This window comes from Eretmochelys imbricata, chromosome 8 (assembly GCF_965152235.1).
Source record: "Eretmochelys imbricata isolate rEreImb1 chromosome 8, rEreImb1.hap1, whole genome shotgun sequence".
Classification (NCBI taxonomy): Eukaryota; Metazoa; Chordata; order Testudines; family Cheloniidae; genus Eretmochelys; species Eretmochelys imbricata.
Window position 1 is genome coordinate 102,497,672 of NC_135579.1, and position 21,408 is coordinate 102,519,079.

The window sequence follows — 21,408 nt, forward strand, 5'->3', positions numbered from 1 at the left end:
AAGTCAGGCCTGGTTGGAACACCAGGAGATCAGAACTGAGAGACGAACCGGAGGGCAGGGATCATGAGTCAGTTACCAAGACTCCAGACACCAGGAGGTCTGATCAGAAGGCAAGACCAGGCGAACACCAGACCAGTGGTCCATGGCAGAGTGAAGCCCTGTGGTACAGATGACTACCTATTTCCTCCTCTGGCTTAAATAGGGGCTGCAGCCCGCTCAGGAGCTTGCCCAATCAGAGCAGAGGGGTGGGGCTCGTGCCCTTGGGCTTCATGGGCCCCAGTCCCAGCTGCTATCTCAGCTGCCAGTGGAGGGCTGGAGTGTGATGAAATCCGGGTCCATGTTGGGAGTTGAGACCCCTGGGGCCTGACAGAGCTATAGCAGAGCTTCCCAGAAAGAAATCCAGTTTTGATTTAAAGAATTCAAGTGAGGGAGAACCCCTCACAGCCCAAGGTGGGTGGTTACAATGGTTAATTCCCCTCACTCTTAAACATTTTCACCTGATTCCTAGTCTGAATTCATCTAGCATCAGCTCTCCACCTGTGGGTCTGGTTACAGGTGTTTTTTTTTCTGCTGTGTTAATGAGCTGTCTATTATCGGACTCCCGCTCCCTGTGGAGGTACCTCCATTCTCCCCACCCCTCCATACCAGCGGCTGTGTGTACATAACCATGGTCTCCAGTCCCTTTCCCAGCAGGGGTGCTGCGTGAACCCTTATTACCCTCTTTCCTCCACTGAGAGGGGCTGTTTGTGTCTACCTTCCTCCTTCTCTCCATAGCAGGGGTTCGATATGCCCCATTCCGCAATACCAGGGTCCCCCATTCTCCACTCACCTTCCCTGAACTGGGTGCACTTCCCCCTCCTTCCCCCCTTCTTCTTGCTTCTTAACACATAGAGTGAATAGTTTGCAAATGACCCCCAGACTGTAAAACGTTCCTGTGATTCAGGACAAGGAAGGTGTAGAGCAGCGTCTGTTTGAGGGTAAATCACGTGCAGACAGAAGGGCAAAACTCATCCCATGAATCGCTGGCTACAGAGAATTAAGTCCCGCTCTAGAAATTCCTCTCTGGACTCCGCCCCAGGGCCGCCGAACAGTGGAGTCCCACGGATATCTGACATGTCGTACGATTCCCATGGCAGCTTTATGGTCGGGGCCCTGTCCTTCTGTATTCTACTCACTCAGGCAACACTCTGACCTGAATCTGATACTGCCTGCAGGAGGTGGGTGTTGGTGTCTCATTCTCTCTCATGTGGGTCTCACGTGCTTCCCCTGTCGCGTGATGTTGCCATGTGCAATCGAACTCCCCAAGGGCAAGCAATCTCTTCTGCTCTCTGGCAAGGGCTGACTGACCGCTGACAAACCAACCTTTGCTGAGAAATGCCAAGTGTTGCCTGAACTCCCTTATGTTATTTGCAGTTCTCCTCGGCCGTCTGAGTCATCCAAAAATCACAAACGCAGAGGCGGGGCACAGTTCAGCAGGGCTAGTCGGCCAACTGTATTGACAGGCAGGGAAAGAGACTTGCTACTCCACAAACCAACGCGCTTTGTGCAGCTGGGGGTGGAAAATCGCTCCTCCTGGCTCTGGGAAATCAGATGGAAATTAACGCGGATGGTTGGCTCATGGTGTCATTGACTCCTTTGGTTTTTAGGGCTGGGTACTCAGCTGATGTACATCTGCAGAGCTGCTTTGGCTTCCGCGGAGGATACACCCTAGTGCAGGATCTGGCCGTTAATGTTTGTTAGCACTGTAGCAGATAGGACGGGTCGTTGGGGAGCTCGGACTCTGAGTCTCTGTTGCAGCCCCAGAGTTTCAAAGGGCCAGATTTTGATACCCTTAGGCCCTCACTTTGAACCGTCCCACTGGCTCCCATGAAGGAACGGGTCTGTTCAGCATCAGTGAGGGTAGCCGAACCTGGCCCTGGATTTGCGGGTGCAATTACATTGGGTTAGATGGTCGCAGCCCTCCCTTGGCCAGGCAGGGAACTAAGGTCTTTTCCCCTTCCCCACCCCAGCTCGGCCCTGCTGAGACTCCAGCCTTGAGAGTGGGGAGCAGGAGTTATGTATCTCATACAGCTCCCTGTGAGTGACTGGCATGGCGGGCATGGATTGTGAAGGGCCACCACTCCACCACTTGCCCTTCGTCCCTGGCCAGTTTAACTGCCGGGGTGCATGGCGGGGGGATGAGCTGCTCCATTAAAAGGGAGGAAGTAACTTACTCCATCTCCAAGGGGGAGCAGGGGAGGAATTGTGACTTGGACTCCCAACTCCTCTGCTCTGCATCGCCACACTGCCCCGTGCTCGGGACAGGATGGTACAGGTCCAGCCCAGCCCGCTGAGCGCCCAGGGAAAGCTCCCATCGGGTCAAGCTTCCCAACCATGAGCAAGATCTTGATGAGGGGGACAAGGGACACCTGGCCGTGGGTTGCCCAGCAGCTGTGCCCTGGGCCAGCACTTCCACCTAAAGTGAATGCAGAATGGTTGGTGCCACCATCCTGGGGGAGGCAGGTGACCTCTGTAATTAGGGATGCAGGTACCACACTGATTGGAGTCCCGGGGCAGGGGGGGAGGGAACACAGGGAGAGCCCAGCCTCCAGGGGCTATTCTGATTGGGTGGGGTGAATGTGTAGACTGAATCAGGGAAACAGCCTTCCCCCCATTCCCCTCACCAGGTCAGCGGAGCAGATCCACAGATGCTATCTCCACTGGCCGCTTGGAGAGGGGCGGAACGGAAAATCCACATAAGCAGGGGGCAAAGCCAGGGGGACCCACTGCTGTTGGTGGCTGAGATCCACTCGGGCAGGAGCCTCACAGCCCTTCTGCTGCCGGGGTACCCTTAGGGGCTGCAGAAGCACAGGCAGGGTTTGCCCCTCAGCAGCAATGTCAAAGGAGTGAGGCTGCTATGGGGCGGTGATTGGGCATGTGACCGTTCCCTTCTCTTCAGCGAGGAGGCCTTGCGCATCTGGTAGCTGGGAAGGACTTTACCGCCCCCCCCGCTCAGCTCCTATCTTATCCCAGTGGGGGAGCTTTTCTGTGGGCCTGAAGGGAATGCTGAGCACGGCTGGGGTGTTGCTAGACACGGCAGCCCGTTATGCTGAGGCCTGACTGAGCTGCTGTGCCCACTCATGGGATGGCTTCCTTTCCCAGATATGGTTGCTGTCACACAGTGCTATGGGACACGCACACACAGGAATTATTATAATTTGCATTGTGGTAGCACCTATGGACCAGCTCATGGACCAGGATCCAAGTGTGCTAGGAGCTGTACAAACTGAACAAAAAGAGAACCCCCAAAGAGTTTATAATCCAAGAGTAAGACAAGAGGCAGCAGATGGACAGGAACAATGAGACAGTATGGGCCGGGGTAGCCACATGCCAGCTGCCTAACCCTTGTTGAGGTGTTTGTAGGCCCCACGGAATTATTTTCTGTAGAAGCTTGGGCGTAGGATTACTAAGGACAGTGGTGGTATGAGTCCACAATGGAAGATAAGGGTAAAGGCTAAAGACTTAGCTTCACACACCCACATTGTTCTGATTTACTATGCCAATGTTGTTAAAGCACTACAACTACCCTAATGTGGATGCGGTTATACCAGTATAAAGATCCTCATGCTGGGATGGCTTATTCTTTTATGGGAAGAGGAATAAGCTATAATGGTAGAAGGACTTTTATATTGGTCTAACTGCAACCGTATGAGGGATTGGACTGATAAAACTATGTCCGCAGAAAATCAGACCCTTAACCGACATAGTGACTCCAGTACAAAACCTGCGTAGATCAGGTCTACAGATTGTAAAAGAGCGCTGAGCACCCTTTTAAATTCTGTCCGTGAAATTAGCAGGCTTTGTTCATAGTTAAGCAACTATGTGAAGTGCTTTCTTTCTAAACACAATCTGGGCCTTCCATGCCCTTTCCCAAAGAACACAATTAACAAAACAAAACAAAACATTCTGATACTTTCCCAATAATAAAGGGGGGAAACATTTGGACGCAGCATGATGCGATTGTAAAACCAGCCAGCTGAGAAAACAAGGAGGGGTTTTTTTGTCTTTTCCCATCTCCTTCCAAAATTAACACCATGCATAATTTGCAGCTGCTGTCCCGCCATTAATTTTAAGTGGCGTTTTAAAAAAAAGTTTTTAAAATGGTGTTTAAAGAGGAAGGGGCCATTCTGTTAACAATAAGCTGCCAAAATGGGATTTAATAATAATAATTAATAATTCATTGTATTAATACTGCTGACTTGAATTATTCCTTTCTACAGTTTCATAGGACTGATTAATAATGAAAGAATGCAATTAGCTGGCACTAGTGTACATAGGCAGACTCCTGGCAGGGAAGATACAAAGACTGCTTAGAATTGTGTTTCCATAATTGTGTATACTTTTGGATTTCTCTCATTTTAATGTCTTTCTACCCATTGTCCCACATGGTTTCCGTGTTTTGAAGCAATCAGTGCAGTGTGTGGAAAACATGTCTCCTTGAGCATTTAAAGCACAACCCTAGGTAGGTTTCAAGTAAAACGTCCCAGTAAAGTTAAAATTAAGGTGCTAAACCATTGTACGGCTGCAAGTCACCCCTAAGACCAGGGTCCTGGCCAAATATCAATTAAGGTAATTAAATTTTGAGTACTTGTATCCTTCCGAGGGTTTCAGATGGATACAGTTCTCTTCACTCGATGGCCTCACTTGTTGTTGTTGTTGTTCCTGAGTGCTGTTAAGCAGTTGCTATGTGTCACCTCAGATGTGGCTGCATTTCTGTAGAGGGGAAAATGATTCTTCTCGGTGTAGATTGTCCAATCAGGTTTTGAAGTTTGGGAAGTGTTTTGGAATCAAAGTCACTATGTATGAGGGCTTGTCCTCCAAAGCGAATTAAACTCAACTGAATTAAGGCCACCTTAATTCTGTGTCAGTGTCCACACAGGGATTTATTGTGGTTTAACAAATCCCTTTTAAAAGTTCATTTGGATTCATTTTCCTGGGTAGACTAGCCCTGAGTTGCTCACTCTAGTCAAAACAATCCTATAATGTAGGATTATGGCAGCACCATCGTGTATCATGTGATAGGGAAACCTTTCATATGGTTTTGTTCTATATTAGGACTTTGGTTAACACAGTGATAAAAGCAGCAGGCCTGGATTTTAGAATTAGGCACTGTCTTTGTGGCTGGAATTATAATAATGGATTATTATTATTTACATTAGCACCTAGAGGTCACAACCAAGATTGGGGCCTCACTGGGTTAGAGCAGAGGGGGCCCATTACCGCTCTGCTCCATAACGTGATGCCTCTCCAAGAAGTAAGCCTGTTCCACATCGATAACCAACCTCATTTCCCCCCGGTGTCCTCGGTCGTGATTTAAAGCTGAGCATCTGGAATTGCAGGGTCGGTGCTGCTGGGAATCTCTGGAAGTCAGGTTAGCTCTTTTTCAGAAGGGTCTGATTGGGGCTGGGGAAGGAGTTTAATTTCTCAGCGATGGCTAATGAGCCATCAGTAAGGCAATTTTATCAATGCAGCAAAGATCAGCTGAAGGGAAAGCATGTTAAGAATCACGCAAGCCTGCCTGACACCAGATCCGTTACAGCTGAATGGCCCTGTGTGCCTCTGGCTCGAGAAATCTTCCCTTTGTCTTCTACCAGGAAGGCTCCTCTTTCTTCTAATGAGGCTGGAGAGAGAGGGAGGCTTGTTTAGCTCCGGATGTCCCTGCCCCCGTGGCAAACGATGCTCCATCATTCTAGGGAGCAGCTCGGTTAAGAGCCAAGATGGGATGGCTTGAGGAGCAGAAGGGCGAGTTATTTATGCCACTCCATAAGGGACAGATGAGATGTGGAACATGCCTGGTGTGGGTGTTTTGTTCTCGCAGGGGTGCGGTGGCTGCCAGGGCGATGGCTCGGTACCCGAAAGAACATCCATTGAATTTAGATTCAGGGCAAGGGGAAGTTCAGTTTCCCTAGCTCCTTGCTGATGTGAGAAAAGAGGCGAGGCTGGTACCCGTTGCTTTGGAACTTGCCACTTTCTGATGCTGAACTGCGGGTAGGAGCAGCAGGATGGTAAGAAGCCTTCAGGGCTTTGAAAATTCACAGCAGCACATAGATAGAGGGGGGTGGAAGTTTATCAGATTTCCACCCCACTTCCTGCCCAGAGGAAGGCTTTTTAATCATCTTTCAGGCCACCATGCTGAGTGGATCCTGTGTACCACAAACAGACAGCTTGCCTCTTCCTTTTTAAATACTTTGGCATGGTCTGGGTTAAGACTTGCTTCTGAGCATGATGGGGATATACATTCTCCTGTATCTGCTGCAATTGCCCGGTAGAAGCTAAGATTCTAGAATGACATATCCATGCTTCAGGTCGTTTCCTGGCCATCTCAGGGGTCAGGAAGGAATTACTACTTCCCATGCACAGGGGTGTTGTGCTTATTTTCCCGTTTCATCCGAAGCAGGGTGGCAGCAGGAATCTGGACTCGATGGGCTGGGATAATAAATTTCGTATTATTATGATGAGCCCTTTCCCTAGGACGGGGCATAGTTCTTCAGTTCTTATAAAAGGCTGATGTGGCAGCTTATGCAGCCATGTGATGGGATGTAGGGGTGGATGAGAAGGGACAACGTACTGACATGTCAGAGGAGAGCATGACGTGGAGAATTCACGTTCAGTTACAGTTGAACATCAAGCACGTGCTCAGGGGTGACTTTGCCAAATCCAGTTTGTCCGATCTGCCTGATGTCACCGTGTCTGATCGCTTGGAAACCTTTCTGCCTTATTCACCCACAGCTGCCTGTTAACATCCCCTGCACACTCCAAATCAAAGGCAGTACCAACTCCAGTGCCACATGGGCATATGTGGGCTTGTGTGTGTGTTCATGGGGAATCATAACACTGTGGCACCATGTGGCAGAAGTGGGGACTAGCCTATCAGTCTTGGGCCGTGGTAACTGGAGCTGATGAGTTCGGTGCATGGGAGTTCATGCAAACATTTTTTTTCCCGGTTTTTGTCTCGTTGGGAGTTCATCCCTCCAGAGGGCTGGGCATTGAGCTCCACAGAACTAGCACAGACCTAGGCATCAGCGGAAGAACATTCTTGCAGAAGGTGATGGCAGAGCAATATAAATTCTTGGACCTGTGATTGTTGATCTTTTAAAGAGAAGGTTGGGAGTGTGCACATAGGAGGTGACTCTGGCTGGGAAGACATCGTCTCTGCATTCTCAGTAGTGGACTTCTCCATCTCCTGGTCTGAACAGGGAACTTCCATTCCCTACCCATTACTGGTTTGGTGTCACAAAACACTTGAGACTCTGCCCTCTCTAAATTGCCCCTTGCCCAAAGAGAATTCTTCAGTGACGTCCCTGGGTGGCACCTCCCTTGCCCCAGTGCATTGGCTATTCTCATGAAGAAGAGGGTGTGGCCAGAGTGTCTTTACACCACAGTGGTCCCCAGCTGCTGAAATGTCCCCTCAGAGCTGTTGGCAGCCAGATGTAAGTTAGAGCAGCCCTGAGGCTGCTCTAAGGCACTCAGAAGTCTGGACTGGTTCCTGGCCAGCCCTGGAACCCAGAGTGGTGTAAAGCTACCTTTCCCACTCCCCTTGGTCCTGCCCTAAGTGTAAACTCAGCCAGAGCAAAGAATCTAGTCCTCTGACAATACTAGCTCTGGGAAACAGACTTTATTTCCCACCCCAGCCCCCTGACCTGGTTTTACCATGTGATCTGATTTTATAAGCATCGCCCCACGGGTTGTTTACAGCATACACTAAAACTGGCAAGTTGGATCAAGTTTCTTCCTTGCTTTTTGTTTTGGTCGGAAAAGGGATCAGGGAAGCAGGATGCGTAAGCAACACTAGGTCACAAACACAGAGCTGCAGCATTCGCTGCTTCCTTCACAACAGCCCCTTGCTGAGTCCCTGGTAGTGTTATGAACAGCATCTCAGAAGCCCCTCTGGAGAGCAGAGGGGTTTCCCAGTGGCAATGCTGAAAACACACACTCATTAAAAGTCACTGACTGTGATGGATCCTCTTTATTAAGGGGAGCGTTGCTGGCTGATGCTTCATCATTTTCCAGCCTCATCTTACTCTGCTGGGGCCGTGATGTTCTGCCTTCCTTCTCTATGCAGTAACAGCAGCTCCATCTCCAGGTGAGCTGCTGATCTCAAATATTTAGGGCTTTTACTCGATCCAATCAAGAGCTTGATCCAAAGCCTGCTGAAGTCAGTGGAAGACTCCAGCAGCCTGCAGTGGGCTTTGGATCAGGCCCAAAGAGAGCCCCAGTTAACCTAGACCCTCCAGGCTGCGGGGAAACTGAACAAGCTTCTTGCTTGCTTTGCTATTATAGAGGGCAAAATTGCTCATCCCATGGAATCACCTCACAGCCTTGTCCCCCAACAGACAGGCAGAGGGGCCCTGTCTTGACAGTTAAAGATGCAGGACAAAGAGAACAGACTCCTAGCAACACATACAGATTGCTAGCCTGGGGCAGGACCTGGCCCTAGCCACATCTTCCCTTTAAAGAACTAAAGATGGAAACTAATGCCTTTGATCTGGCTCCTTAACCACCAAATGAATAATGGGCCAGATCCTGATACCTTCACTGAGTTGTTTTTTTGACTCTGACCAGATCCTGTTGTCCCCAGTGCAAAGTTTGTATTATTGTGAAATAGACCTCGGGGTTTGGTTTGGTTTCCTTAGAGGCAGCATTTCATATATCTCAGCTACATTATTAACGCCTCAGTCTCCAGGCAAAATCGGGGCCTCACTGTGCTAGGGACTGTACAAACACATAGTGAGGGACAGTCCCTGCCCCAAAGATCTTACACGCTCAGTAAGGCAGGATTCTTAGCCCCGTTTTACAGCTGGGGGAATGGAAAGATGAAGGGACCTGCTGCTGTTTACACACAGTCTGTGACCGAGCCAGGAACAGAACCCAAAGCTCTGGAGATCCCATCCGGGACCTTAACCACAGGCCAGTCCTATTATCCTCTACAGTCAATTTAACCCTTTACTGTCCACACGATAGGTTCGTTTTCTCAGTTAGGTATTCATGGTTCACCCACCTTCCACGAAAGCAATAAGACTTGATGCAAAATCCTAACCGCACCTTTTCTTATTGATAATCAGCTGTGGAAATCCTGTCTCATAGCAAAAGGGTAAAAAACAAACAACAAACCAGAGGGCTGAGTGTGTTTTAGTTGAAGAAAACAGAGCAGAATTTAGCCTGGTATCTGTGAAAATCGGGTGTAATTCCATTAAACCCAGCGGAGTCTCTCCCGCATAAGTGAAAGCAGAATCTGGTCGTTGGATCTATAAATAACATGAAATCTATGCAGCTTTTTAAATCAATGTATGCGAAGGGGAACCCCTGATGTGTTGTGCTTTGTCATCATGTTTCCGATAGTTTTCAGAGCTTAGGGGTAACTATGTTTTTGGAAACAGGCTGTAGTCTGTGTCTCTCCTCTTAAGTACATCTCGGATTTAGCCCAGTGGTGGCATTGGCCGCACTCTGAGTTTTGGCCTTTGAAGTGCTGACTTTTGTGAATGGAGGATTATGGAAACATCTTTTGTCTTTTTTTAAATCTCTCTTGCTGAAGAACCCAGCAGTTGCCCAGGAGGAGAGCAAGCAGTCAGTGCTGCTTGAAAACAGAGCTTAAGAATTCCTTTATGAAGAACTTGCCTAATGCTCTATCAAGTCTTAGGAAACTGCTTAAAAAAAAAGAACAGTGATTTTAGTGTGGAAAGAGATGTATAAGTGGCTGTCACAGAACACAGCGCCTGTAATAGCTACAGTCAAGCAGAGATTATTGTGAGCAGACCTGGTCAAAACTCAAGATTTCCATTTCATGGGACATTTTGCCATTTCAAAATTTGTTTTCATTCCAAACAAATATTTTCACAACTTCCCACCAAACAGAATTTTTGAAAAATTCCAGTTGGGGGAAAATGTCTATCCATGTCCTCCTCTTCCGAGACTTGCGATGGTATCTTTGAGTGAGGCAGACACTTGTCAGGTGGGAACAAGGCTGAGATCAGCCAACCTGCTTTACCACCACCTGGTAAACATTTAGCAACTACCAAGCTAGGCTGGATTTGACCCGGAATCCTATAGGTGAAATTCACTAGGTCCCCTGAGCCTCTGAGAGGAGGTTGAGTTGTAGGTCAGAGAGAAAGTGTAGATCTGGATTTACAAAACACCTCCTCTAATCTTCAGATGGAGCCAAATTTTTCAGCTGGTCCCTATTTAACACTGCCTAGTCCCATTTCCTCTATCTAGCACTCTTTGGCTGCGAAAGCCGGTCAAAACGAAACCCAGACCAAACCCCCTTGAACTCTGCATCCAGGTCCAAACTTCATGGCTTGGGCCTAGCGTGGTCATTGGACTCACCGAGATCCAGCCCTGACACTTTTCCCATGGTTAAATAGTAGTGCTTTATGCACTAATACACAGAGCGCGGCTGGACTGTGGTGAACGTGGCTGTAATTAACACGTGCTCGCTCATCTTCATCGGCGCACCAGGGGTTCATCGGAAAATCATCGGAAGAAGCTGCATTGTGCAGATGCAACTCCGCTGAGATGTCTTTAAATGCTAATCTGTGCGTCATTAAGCTGGGCAGCTTCAGTGATTAAACAGCCTCTTGCTACGTTTTCAGGGAGGCATGACTTCAAAGTGGGGGGACCCAGCATAGCCCACTTGAAAGCATGGTGCAGAAAACCAATGCATAGCTGCTGACGCTTCCTCAGCTAGTCTTTGAAAGTGGTGCCTAACAGTGAACAGAGGTGAAAGAGCACCTTTAATGGGGCTCTTATGCATATATCTTATAAAGCCTGGTTAGACAGATCAATGTTTGGTATGGAGCTTGTTTTCAGACATGGCTAAATATACATAATAAGGTGAGGGGGCTGTGGCTGGAACTGGAATGGCTTTAGTTGTACCGCCCATCTGCAAACCTGCCACCCTGAGATTTCCATTCTGCGAAGCAGCTGCTGCTCCAGATCCTCTTCTCCGTGTTCCCATGTAACTTCCATTGAAACTGGCAAAGGCCTGGCAAAATCTGATGGACTAAACGTAGCACCAGAATCCAGGAACTTCTGTGGCATAAACCCACGACGGCCACTGACTTGCTGGCTCGGCTCGGACAAGTTTAGATGAATCTTCTCTGAGCTTGAGTCTAGCTGTGTCTCTGCAGGCTTGTATGGTGGGGGAAGTGGGATCCTTTCTCCCAGCCCACTGTGCATGGGCAGCCAGACTCGTGGAGTTAGCATCCCCTCCGGGCAAGGTGCATTTGGGAGGAATAGCTGGATAGGGCACTTGCTGGTGTTCGCAGGTGTTATAGCTCCATCAAGGAGACATAAGAACTGTGTCTGTATGCCCGTGGAGGCATTATTATTTGTATTCCCCTGGCACCTAGAGGCCCCAGCTGAGATCAGGGCCCCATTGTGCTGCACGGACATCTATGCTGCAGCTGCGAAGCGTGCTCCCGGCTGCAGGGGAGACACAGCCCCTGACCGAAAGAGCTAATAATGTAAATAGTCAAAAGACAGGCGTGTTTTCAATTTTTGGTGATAAGGTGGCCGTGCAACAAAATATTGTCATTTTAAAGCATTCAACCAGCTTTAATAATGCATGCCCGTGTCACAGCAATTTGGGAGGGTTCATTAGCTAATGTCTATTAAGAGCTTTGATGGTTGTTATTGTTACTGATAATTATTTGTAGCACCTGTGGGGTCCGATCAGGGCTCAAGGTTCCATTGTGCTAGATATCATGCACCCCTTCTGTGAAAAGACAGCCACCGGGCTAAAGAAATTACAGTCTAAGCCCCCGATCCTGCAAACACTTAAGCGCATGCTTAACTTTATGCCCAATGGGTAGAGCTGGCGGAATTTTTTTAACTGAAAAGTTTTCCCACTGGAAAACGTGGCTTTGCCAAGGTTGGAATTTTCTGCCGGAAAGGTGTTGATTGGATGAAATTTCCCCAGTTGGGAGAATCAAAACAAAAACCTGCATTTTGAATGGCCGCCGCTTCAAAACTAAACCAAAACATTTCACGTTGACATTTTGTAAAATTTTTGTTTGCGTCTGAAATGTGGTAATTTCCCATGTTGATCTTTCCAATTAAAAACACTTTTTTGGTCTTTTTTCACGTAGCAAAATTTTTGGCTTCTTTGACATTTAATTCTCAATGAGAATGGTCAGTCATTTCAAAACTTCCCACAAAAGAAATATTCTGTTTCTTGAACAGTTCTGAACTGTGATCCAGATCCAAAACCCACTGCAGCTCTTTCCAGTGACTTTAGTGGAGATACTCACAGTGCATAAAACTAGACCCTGTTCTTGTAAAGAGAAAAAGAGTACTCGTGAGCTTATGCTCAGATAAATTTGTTAGTCTCTAAGGTGCCACAAGTGCTCCTTTTCTCTTTGCGAATACAGACTAACACGGCTGCTACTCTGAAACCTGTTCTTGTAAAGACTCACAAACGTGCTTAATGGTAAGATGAGAGACAACAGTTGGGCACTACAAGCAGATGGGAGAAGTGCCAGGAAACAGTAAAATGATGATCGTCAGTGTAATAAATAGTGAGGTGGAATCCTCCATATTGTTACAGTGATTATGATGATGTACCAAGCCTTTTAAATGTTACTTGTTTGGAAATTGTCAAATGCTTAAACGCTGAAAATGGCTTTTGCTTCTGCCTTGCAGGAGTCCCCTTCCCCAAGAATTTCCAGCAGGTGTGTACCAAGATCCTCACCCGCCTTTTCCGAGTCTTCGTCCATGTCTACATCCATCACTTCGATAGTATCATCAGCATGGGTGCCGAGGCCCATGTCAACACCTGCTACAAGCACTTTTACTACTTCAGCAGAGAGTTCAGCCTCATTGACCACCGGGAGCTGGAGCCTTTGGTAAGAAGTTGCCTACTTCACGTGGGGGTGAAATTCACCTCTCTGCAGAGAGAGAACACAAGACCTGTTCCCCACCAAAGTCCTTGTCCTCATCTTAATGGCCCTTCGCCATTGAACCCTGCCCTTCGTTCCCATTCTGTTATTTTCACATTGATGTACTGCCAGCAGTATCTGCCTTGATCACCCTCTTCTCCACTCTTTCCCACGAGCACCTCCATGCTTTCTCCCTTATGCTTAGGAAGAACTCCCCATCAAAATTCACAAAACCACCACCTGGTCTTCTTTTTAAGTCATTCCTTAAACCCTGCCTCTGCCACAGCACCCAGAAATACCTCGTGGTATCGGTTGGGCTGGTGACCACGTGGCCACTGAGACCACCTTGGCTCCTAATATGTGCAAACACACCTCTCTGTACTGTTGCCTTGCCCTCGCCCATGCTTGCATGTCTTTATTCACCTGTTGTCTATATCTAAGCTTGTGAGCCCTCCTGGGACAGGGTCTCTGATTGTACTATGCCTCATTTAACAGGGCCCTGATCCCTGGCTGGGGTCCTTACGTGCTATCACAATAATAATTTAGGTCAGCCCGCCTGGTTGGATTCCAGCCATGGTGACGGAAAGATGAGTGCAAAGCACTTATGAAGAAAAAAATCAAATGTGCAGCTACAAAATGGGGAATAAATGGTTAGGTAGTAGTATTGTCAGAAAGGATCTGGGGGTTACAGTGGATCAGAAATTGAATATGAATCAACAGTGTGATGAAGTTGCAAAAAATGGCTGATGTGTATCACTCTGATGTGGTCCTGCTTTGAGCAGGGGGTTGGACTAGATGACCTCCTGAGGTCCTTTCCATCCCTGACATTCTATGATTCTAGGGTATATTAGTGGGCGTGTTGCATGTATGGCACTGAAGGTAATTGTCCTGCTCTACTCAGCACTGGTGAGACCTCAGCTGCAGGACTGTGTCCAATTCTGGGCGCCACATTCTAGGAAAGATGTGGACGACTTGGAGAGAGTCCACAGGAGAGCAACCGAAATCATCAGCGGGTTAGAAAACCTGAGATCTATGAGGAAAGGTTAGAAAACCTGGGCATGTTGCTTCTTGTGGAAAGAAGACTGATGGGGGACCTGATGAAAGTCTTCAGATATGTTAAGAGCCGATATAAGGAGGTCAATTGTTTTCTATGTCCACTGAAGGTAGGACAAGAAGTAATGGGCTTAATCTGCAGCAAGAGAGATTTAGGTTGGATATTAGGAAAAATCTTTCTAACTCTAAGGGAAGGTAAGCTGTGGAACAGGCTTCCAAGGGAGATGGTGGAATCCCCATCACTGGAGATTTTTAAGTACACCTGTCAGGGATGGTCTAGCTTTCTTTGGTCCTGCCGTAGTGCAGGGCACCAGACTTGATGACCTCTTGGAGTCCCTTCCAGCCTGACACGTCTATGATTTTGTGGCTGCAGAGAATTGTGATGACATGAAGGGTCATTTGAATGGAGAGGGCTTTACATGAGCACAGAGTTCCTCCTTCGCAGATCTGATTGCAGGGGCGGGGCCTATATCCATGCCTTTAACTCCACTGTCCTCCCCCATTGCCCGGCTGCGAGAGACATTATTTCCTGACCCCATCAGGGTTCCTCCTCCCTTTGAGCACTGTACACTCTGTGTAGTGCCACATGGCTGACACAGGGGAGTTACGGAAAATCTAGAAGTTTTGGGGTCTGCTGGAAGTTTGGGAAGAAACCTATCCAGGTGCCTAATTAATTATCCTGCCTCATCACTTTGATTCTGACTCAGGTTATGATAGCTCAGCTGGCCAAAGAGCACTCAGGTTCATATGACGTACCTATCAATAGTTTAAGATGAACTAATTCTGATCTAATGGCCTGGAGCCCTGGCAAGTAGCACCTCATCTTGATTAGCTCCTCTTCCTAATGATGCTAATCATGATAAACTTGTTCGGTATTGATGAGCTGCAGCTCAATAACTATTCCGTCCCATTGTGGTTCTTGCTGGATTGATTCCCAGCTACTCAAAAACGTGAGTGTCACATGGTTGGTGACATGGCTCTGTGGGTGACCACCTGGGGGCTAAGGGAATGGCTAAGTCTTAGGTCAAATACTCTCACTCAGTGATTCAAACCCCAGCAAGGTAACTTCTTCTGAGTCGGAGAAAGTAAGTCCTGGGGTCGTGGGGGTCGTGGGGTGCATAGACCCCAGGCTGCCATGACCACGAAGGGGTTAACAGGTAGACCAGCTCTCTCAGCTAAGCACAGACTCCTTCAGCAGAAGAGCGGCCGCAAGTCGAACTTCCAGAGAAAGAGAATCAGAAACTGTGAGTCTGGAAGAGGGTTACAGGAGCGGTGGACCAGGAAGCACCAAGGGATTGCGAGGAGCCAGTCCCTGCTGCTTAATGAAGGGTCCCTTGGATCCCAGAGGACTGAGCAGGCCTTGCTGGGGTCTCCTACCATCTACTAGCAAAAGGATCTGGAGCCAAGGGGTCTGGAGTCTATGGGGGCTGCGATTATTGCTTCTTTGCTAGGGTTCACTGCCCCTCAAGGGGAGAGGCTATAGACGACTTAGCTGGACTCCTAAGAGGAAGCCACCCTGCACAGAGCCAAACGACTGATGGTGGAGGGAGAGAAACTGAGGCAGTTGCCATGGCATCACGCACAGCTGCGAGAGGGCGCTGACTGCGAAAGGCACCCAGGACCCCTGTACAATTCGTTCACTTTCAGAAGTGATGGAAAATCAAGGTCCCATCTGCTTTGTGCAGTCCATAAATAGCTCAGGGCACTTCTCCTGTGAGCAGGGGGATTTGCTCTGAGTTCCTTCTCCAAAACTGCCCTCCCCTTGACCATGTGCTGGCTGGCCGCCGCTCTAGTCTGCCCCAGAGATGGCTGAATTTTGCCAGAGTGGTGTGGAGAAGGCCAAATCACTCAGTAAGATCTAGCTAGTAGTTTTTGTAAAGTGCTTTTCTCTGCTATACACGTGAAAAATATGGCTTATTAGTGCAGCCAAGACTCCAACCGGATCCCATGGGCTGGAGGTAGTAGCGGAGTGCCCCTCCCCCTCCCCCCAAAAAAACAGCCCCCCTCTGGCTGAGACAGCAGGAGCTGTGCTAAGCTTGTCTTATCTGGGAGCTGCTCTTTTCCGCCTCTGGCCCCAAACACTATTAAAGACCAGGAAGCTGAAGAGGATGAGAGGGAAAAGAATGTTGCTATAATAAACCACTTCCCCCTCCCTAATGCGCTTTCCTTTAAGACACAATAAGTGGAAGTTTCAGTGCTAACATCCTTGCACCCTTTCAATAAGTCCCGGGTCTTTGTTTATTTGATAGGGGTTTTTTTGCTGGCTGTGTCCCGGTGTGAATTGTAAGAATGAGAAAATAATATTTTGCACCTAAATCGCCCCTTTCAGCAAAGGAACTTAATGCACTTTAGCAAGATGAATGAACTTATCTTGCTTTTCAGAAGGGGTAAACTGAGGCAGAGGTAGACTAAGTGACTTGCTTGAGGTTAAACTGCAAGTCAGTGGCAGGGCCTGGAACAGAACTTTCAGGGTCCCACTCTACCCACTAGTCTACAATGCCCCTGCTCCACACAGGAGACCATTAGTCGTCTGGTCTGATTCGTATAACAGAGGGCAGATTCTTACCCCTAGCCATGGTGATATGGATTTTTTTCATGTGCCCTTTCATGAAATTCGTATCTAGATATTTGTTGTTGCTCATTTGGAATATACACCTATGACAACTTCCTCCAATCCTCCAAAGCAATGGGCCGATTTGTGCCTTGACTTGTGCCTTGTGTTTCAGGTCATGGACTCAGTCAGCCCTTTTCATTGGCGAATTGGGGAATGTAAGATATGCAGAGAGCAGCTGCATCAGAGAGCTTCTATCTCTCCTCCTGCTCTCTCAGCCAAACTCCCTTTCTGTCATAGAATATCAGGGTTGGAAGGGACCTCAGGAGGTCATCTAGTCCAACCCCCTGCTCAAAGCAGGGCCAATCCCCAATTTTTGCCCCAGATCCCTAAATGGCCCTCTCAGGGATTGAACTCACAACCCTGGGTTTAGCAAGCCAATGCTCAAACCACTGAGCTATACTGCCCTCTCCTTAGCCACCTGTTCCTCTTAGCGGGTGGAAGCATGGTGTAGTGGCTATAACAGAGCCTGGGAGTCTGGAGAAGTGGCGCTTTATTCTTGGCTCTGCTGCTCACTCGCTTGTGTGACTCACACAACCTCCCCAGAGTTCACTTTCTATAGCTAGGAAGCGGGGAGGATCTATCTAGTTCTAGTGCTTATCTCATCCCCCCACTTGTCATAGTATCTGAGTGCCTGGCGGTCCTTAAGGTGGTTGTTGTCACCGCACTCCTGTGAGTCAGGGCAGTGTTATCCCCATTGCACAGAAGGGGAACTGAGGCCCAGTCACCCAGGCACTCTGGAGGAGCAGGGAATTGAACCTGGAGCTCTGAAGTTGCAGGCGACATCCTCACCACCGGAGCATCCTTCTCTGCAGTAGTGCAGTGAATTGGCATGTAACACGCACCAATACCCTCCAGTGGATGAAATCAGAATGACTCAGCTGACCTATATGGCAGATCACTCCTGTACTTTGACAGAGTAGGAGGGTGTAAGTTCTGTTCCTGCTGTTGAAGTTTTGAATGGCCCCAGAGTGCTACATAACGACAAACTGTGGCATTCACCGTTGACCAGGGATTGGTTTCAATGCTTCCCTACCTCCATAGAGTGCATTGAAAGCCTCAAATACTCGAGAAGTGCCAAGTATTATCTTATTGCTGGCCAGCAGGACCCTTGGCTAAGCATTGCTGCAGTGATCTGTAGGACACATTAACTAAGCCCAGCCACCAGAGAGGATTTGGCTAATTCTGAGAGGCAGGGGAGCCTAGCACAGAGCTTCTCCAACTTTTCCCTAGTGTGAACCAACTTGTCATAGAGTCTGTCTCCGGGGCACCTCCTTCCCTGCTCTGGGCTCTGCCTCCCATCCTGCTCACAATCCTATAATGTCCCTGGGCAAGGGCCTGTCTCTGTTATAGTCGTAGATCCCAAGGCCAGAAGGGACCATTGTGATTTTCTCATCTGGCCCCCTATAAAACACAGGCCAGAGACCTTCCCCAAACTAATACATGTTAGTTTATACCATGCCTAGCACAACAGGAGAGAAAGGATGGTCCAGTGATTAGGGACAAGCTTAGGTTTTGGGAAATCTGGGTTTCCACCACCCTGTGTGGCCTTTGGCAAGTCACCTAGCCTCTCTGTGCCTCTGTACAATGGAGAAAACAGCACTGCCCTACCTCCCGGGGGTTCCGTGAGGATAAATGGGGTAAAGACTGTGACGTACTTCGAGATCCATGGTTGAAAAGCACTATATAAGATCTAGGCATTCGTATTATACTGGGGCCTGGACTTGTAGATGCTACTGTAAGGCAAATAAAACCTGTCAGTCTAAGGTAATCTGCTCCCCATCACTGCAGCATCTGAGTGCTTCATAAACCTGTCGGCACCACACCACTGTGCGGGAGGAAGTGTTGTTATCTCATCATACAGAGGAGGGAAGGCAGGGCCTTGGGGCGGAATGTGGGCAAGGCCACGGCCTGGGTTAGGGGTGGCTTAGCCTCCCCTGGCCTTTGATACCTGCCGCCCATGGCTGAGTGATATTTGGAAAGTGCCGAGCACCATTTAGCTGCCTTGTTATGGGATGTAGCAGCTGCAAATGAGAGGGAGGAGCCAGCACCGTGGGATGAGCCACTGGCAAATGTCCCGCAGGCAACAGATCGGGAACCTCTGCTTTAGAAAAATGATCACTGGCGTTCGGGAAGAAGGAGCTTGTGATTTCTAATCCTGACTCACTGCTTGGCCTGGGGGAAAATGAGTCTAATAACTTCTCTACCTCCTGGGGCATAGTCCCAAAATCTGGCCCCATCAAACTCTGTGGTTTTGAGAAGGAGCCGGATTCATCCCTGTCTGCTTACACAGTGCTAAGCAATATTAATTGGTTACGTCTCTTGGCCCAAGACCGGCTCAAGAAATGTGGGTCTTCAGAAACATTTGTTTTCCTGGGGCAAGTGAAGTCGGGTCGTAGGGATGGGAAATGACATTGGCCAAGCTCTGGATTATTACTTAGCAAGGCACTGCTGTGGGGATATTCTGAGTGTAATGGATGTCTTTTGGCACCAAGATGTGTTACACTGTGCATGAGGGGGAAGGGGGCGGCGATCACAATAGGGATGGAATTATAGGTAGTGACACAAAGCTGAAGTGAAAATGCAGCTCAGAGGGCAGAGGAAAGCGCGGGACCAAATACAGGAAGATTGGGCAATTTAGGACAAGAGAATGAACGGAGAGGCTGTTGATGTATGGATGAAAAGTCATGTAAACTATTCAGAGAGAGGCTGGTCTTAATCAAACCTCCAATTTTGCAAGTGGAATTTTGCAGATGCAAATAATTGCAGATGTAGTTGACGCAACTTAATGTCAAACCACTTAATTGGTCCAACTAACTGGGTATTTTGACACCAAAGTGACTTAAACTGTGGGGCAAAATTGTGTCAGCGGTCGTTTGCACTTGCTGTTTTCTGGTAGAGACATGGATGCCACCAGAGAAGATGCCACCATTGTGTAGGAAGGATTGTGTAGTTTCTAGGGTAGTAGATCATGACTGCGGTATTGTGGGCACTTGGGAACTGGACTGCATCTTACAGGCTCGTTTCATGTAAGTTAACAAACAGCCTCTCAAGTGATAATGACAGGTTTCAGAGTAGCAGCCGTGTTAGTCTGTATCTGCAAAAAGAACAGGAGGACTTGTGGCACCTTAGAGACGAACAAATTTATTAGAGCATAAGCTTTTGTGAGCTACAGCTCACTTCATTGGATGCATGCAGTGGAAAATACAGTGGGGAGATTTATATACACAGAGAACATGAAACAATGGGTGTTACCATACACACTGTAAGGAGAGTGATCAGGTAAGGTGAGCTATTACCAGCAGGAGAGCAGGGGCGGGGGACCTTCTGTATGATAATCAAGGTGGGCCATTTCCAGCAGTTGACAAGAACGTCTGAGGAACAGTGGGCGGTTGGGGGCGATAAACATGGGGAATTCCAATTCAGCAGTCTGTCGTTAACTATTTCCCCATGTTTATTCCCCCCCCCCCCACTGTTCCTCACACGTTCTAGTCAACTGCTGGAAATGGCCCACCTTGATTATCATGCAAAAGGTCTCCCCCCTCCCCCGGCTCTCTTGCTGGTAATAGCTCACCTGACCTGATCACTCTCATTACAGTGTGTATGGTAACACCCATTGTTTCATGTTCTCTATGTATATAAATCTCCCCACTGTATTTTCCACTGAATGCATCCGATGAAGTGAGCTGTAGCTCACAAAAGCTTATGCTCAAATAAATTTGTTCGTCTCTAAGGTGCCACAAGTCCTCCTTTTCTTTTTTCAAGTGATAATGACTTTAACTTACTGCTGACCTGGGCGGGATTCATCCTGGTGACCAATGGAAGAAAGGTTTGTATGTCAAGGGCATGATCAGAAGAATTTGTGAAAACCTTTTTGTTTAACTGTTATGGGAAGGTTGTTTTTGTTTTGTTGCAAATAGTCAAAGTTTAAGCAAACTTTTTGAGAAAAAAAAATCTATAACATCTCCTTTTTAAAGAAAGCCCAAGAAGACATGAGGAAAGTCGGATTAATTGAGACTTGGGCAGGTCAGTCCTGGCAACATGCTGAATGATCCCTTGCCATTTCATCCTTTCTGAGCGTCATGTATAGGAATTGGGGGGTACCCCTTTAAACAGTTTGGGAGCTGCCTCCTTGTCTCCTCTTGCAGAAGCCCCCAGATCCTAACATAGCAATTATATATAAAATCTGTAGCTAGGTCTTTGTAAATAAGAAACCCAGTTCTTTGGAACCCCACTCTGTCTCTTTTTCTTGCATTATTCTTGTGTTGAGAGCTGAGATACGACACCGAGCTTACCATCAGGCTTATTGTTTACAGCCAATGCCATGAAATCACTAGCACAAAACCTGGAGCAAATTGGTCACTAGCATCACCCACCTGTGTTGTTTCCTTGGCTTCTGTCTGTTGCCATTGTGGTTCTTTAGTATTTTCCTCTCTCGGTCTTGCTAAGAAAACGGAGTGAGTGTTTATTGCTGAGAAGTAACAAATTAGTGGCTTGTCTCAAGCTTGTTTCTTAGCTTTAAAAGTGTGTGGGGATGTGCGTGGGGGGTCGGGGGAAGGATAGAACAATTTAGAGATCTGGGAGGCAAAAGTTGAAAACCCCAAAGCCCTTGTGGATGATAAAAAAATTGGATTTGTTTCTAAAGGCTAAGAATATCTGGCATCCCCCATGACGTGGCTCCCATGGGCAAACTGGAGACAACAGGCATAACGGGCAGTGTGGACTTGTAGGCAGAGCAATGGATGGAGAACCTAGGTGTCTGAATCCATTCCTGGCTCTGTTGCTGGGTAACCTCTGGAAAGTCTCGTCACCATCTAAGAATTGCGAAAC

The 21,408-nt window shown here is 48.0% G+C and overlaps 1 protein-coding gene across 1 annotated transcript in view; it reads left to right on the forward strand.

Moving 5' to 3' along the window:
* MOB3C (MOB kinase activator 3C) overlaps nucleotides 1–21,408 on the forward strand; it is a 50,874-nt gene that overhangs the window by 19,986 nt on the left and 9,480 nt on the right. Inside the window, exon 3 of the mRNA XM_077824949.1 lies at nucleotides 12,679–12,881. Coding sequence (XP_077681075.1) covers nucleotides 12,679–12,881 — 203 coding nt within the window. The remainder of the gene's footprint in view (nucleotides 1–12,678; nucleotides 12,882–21,408) is intronic.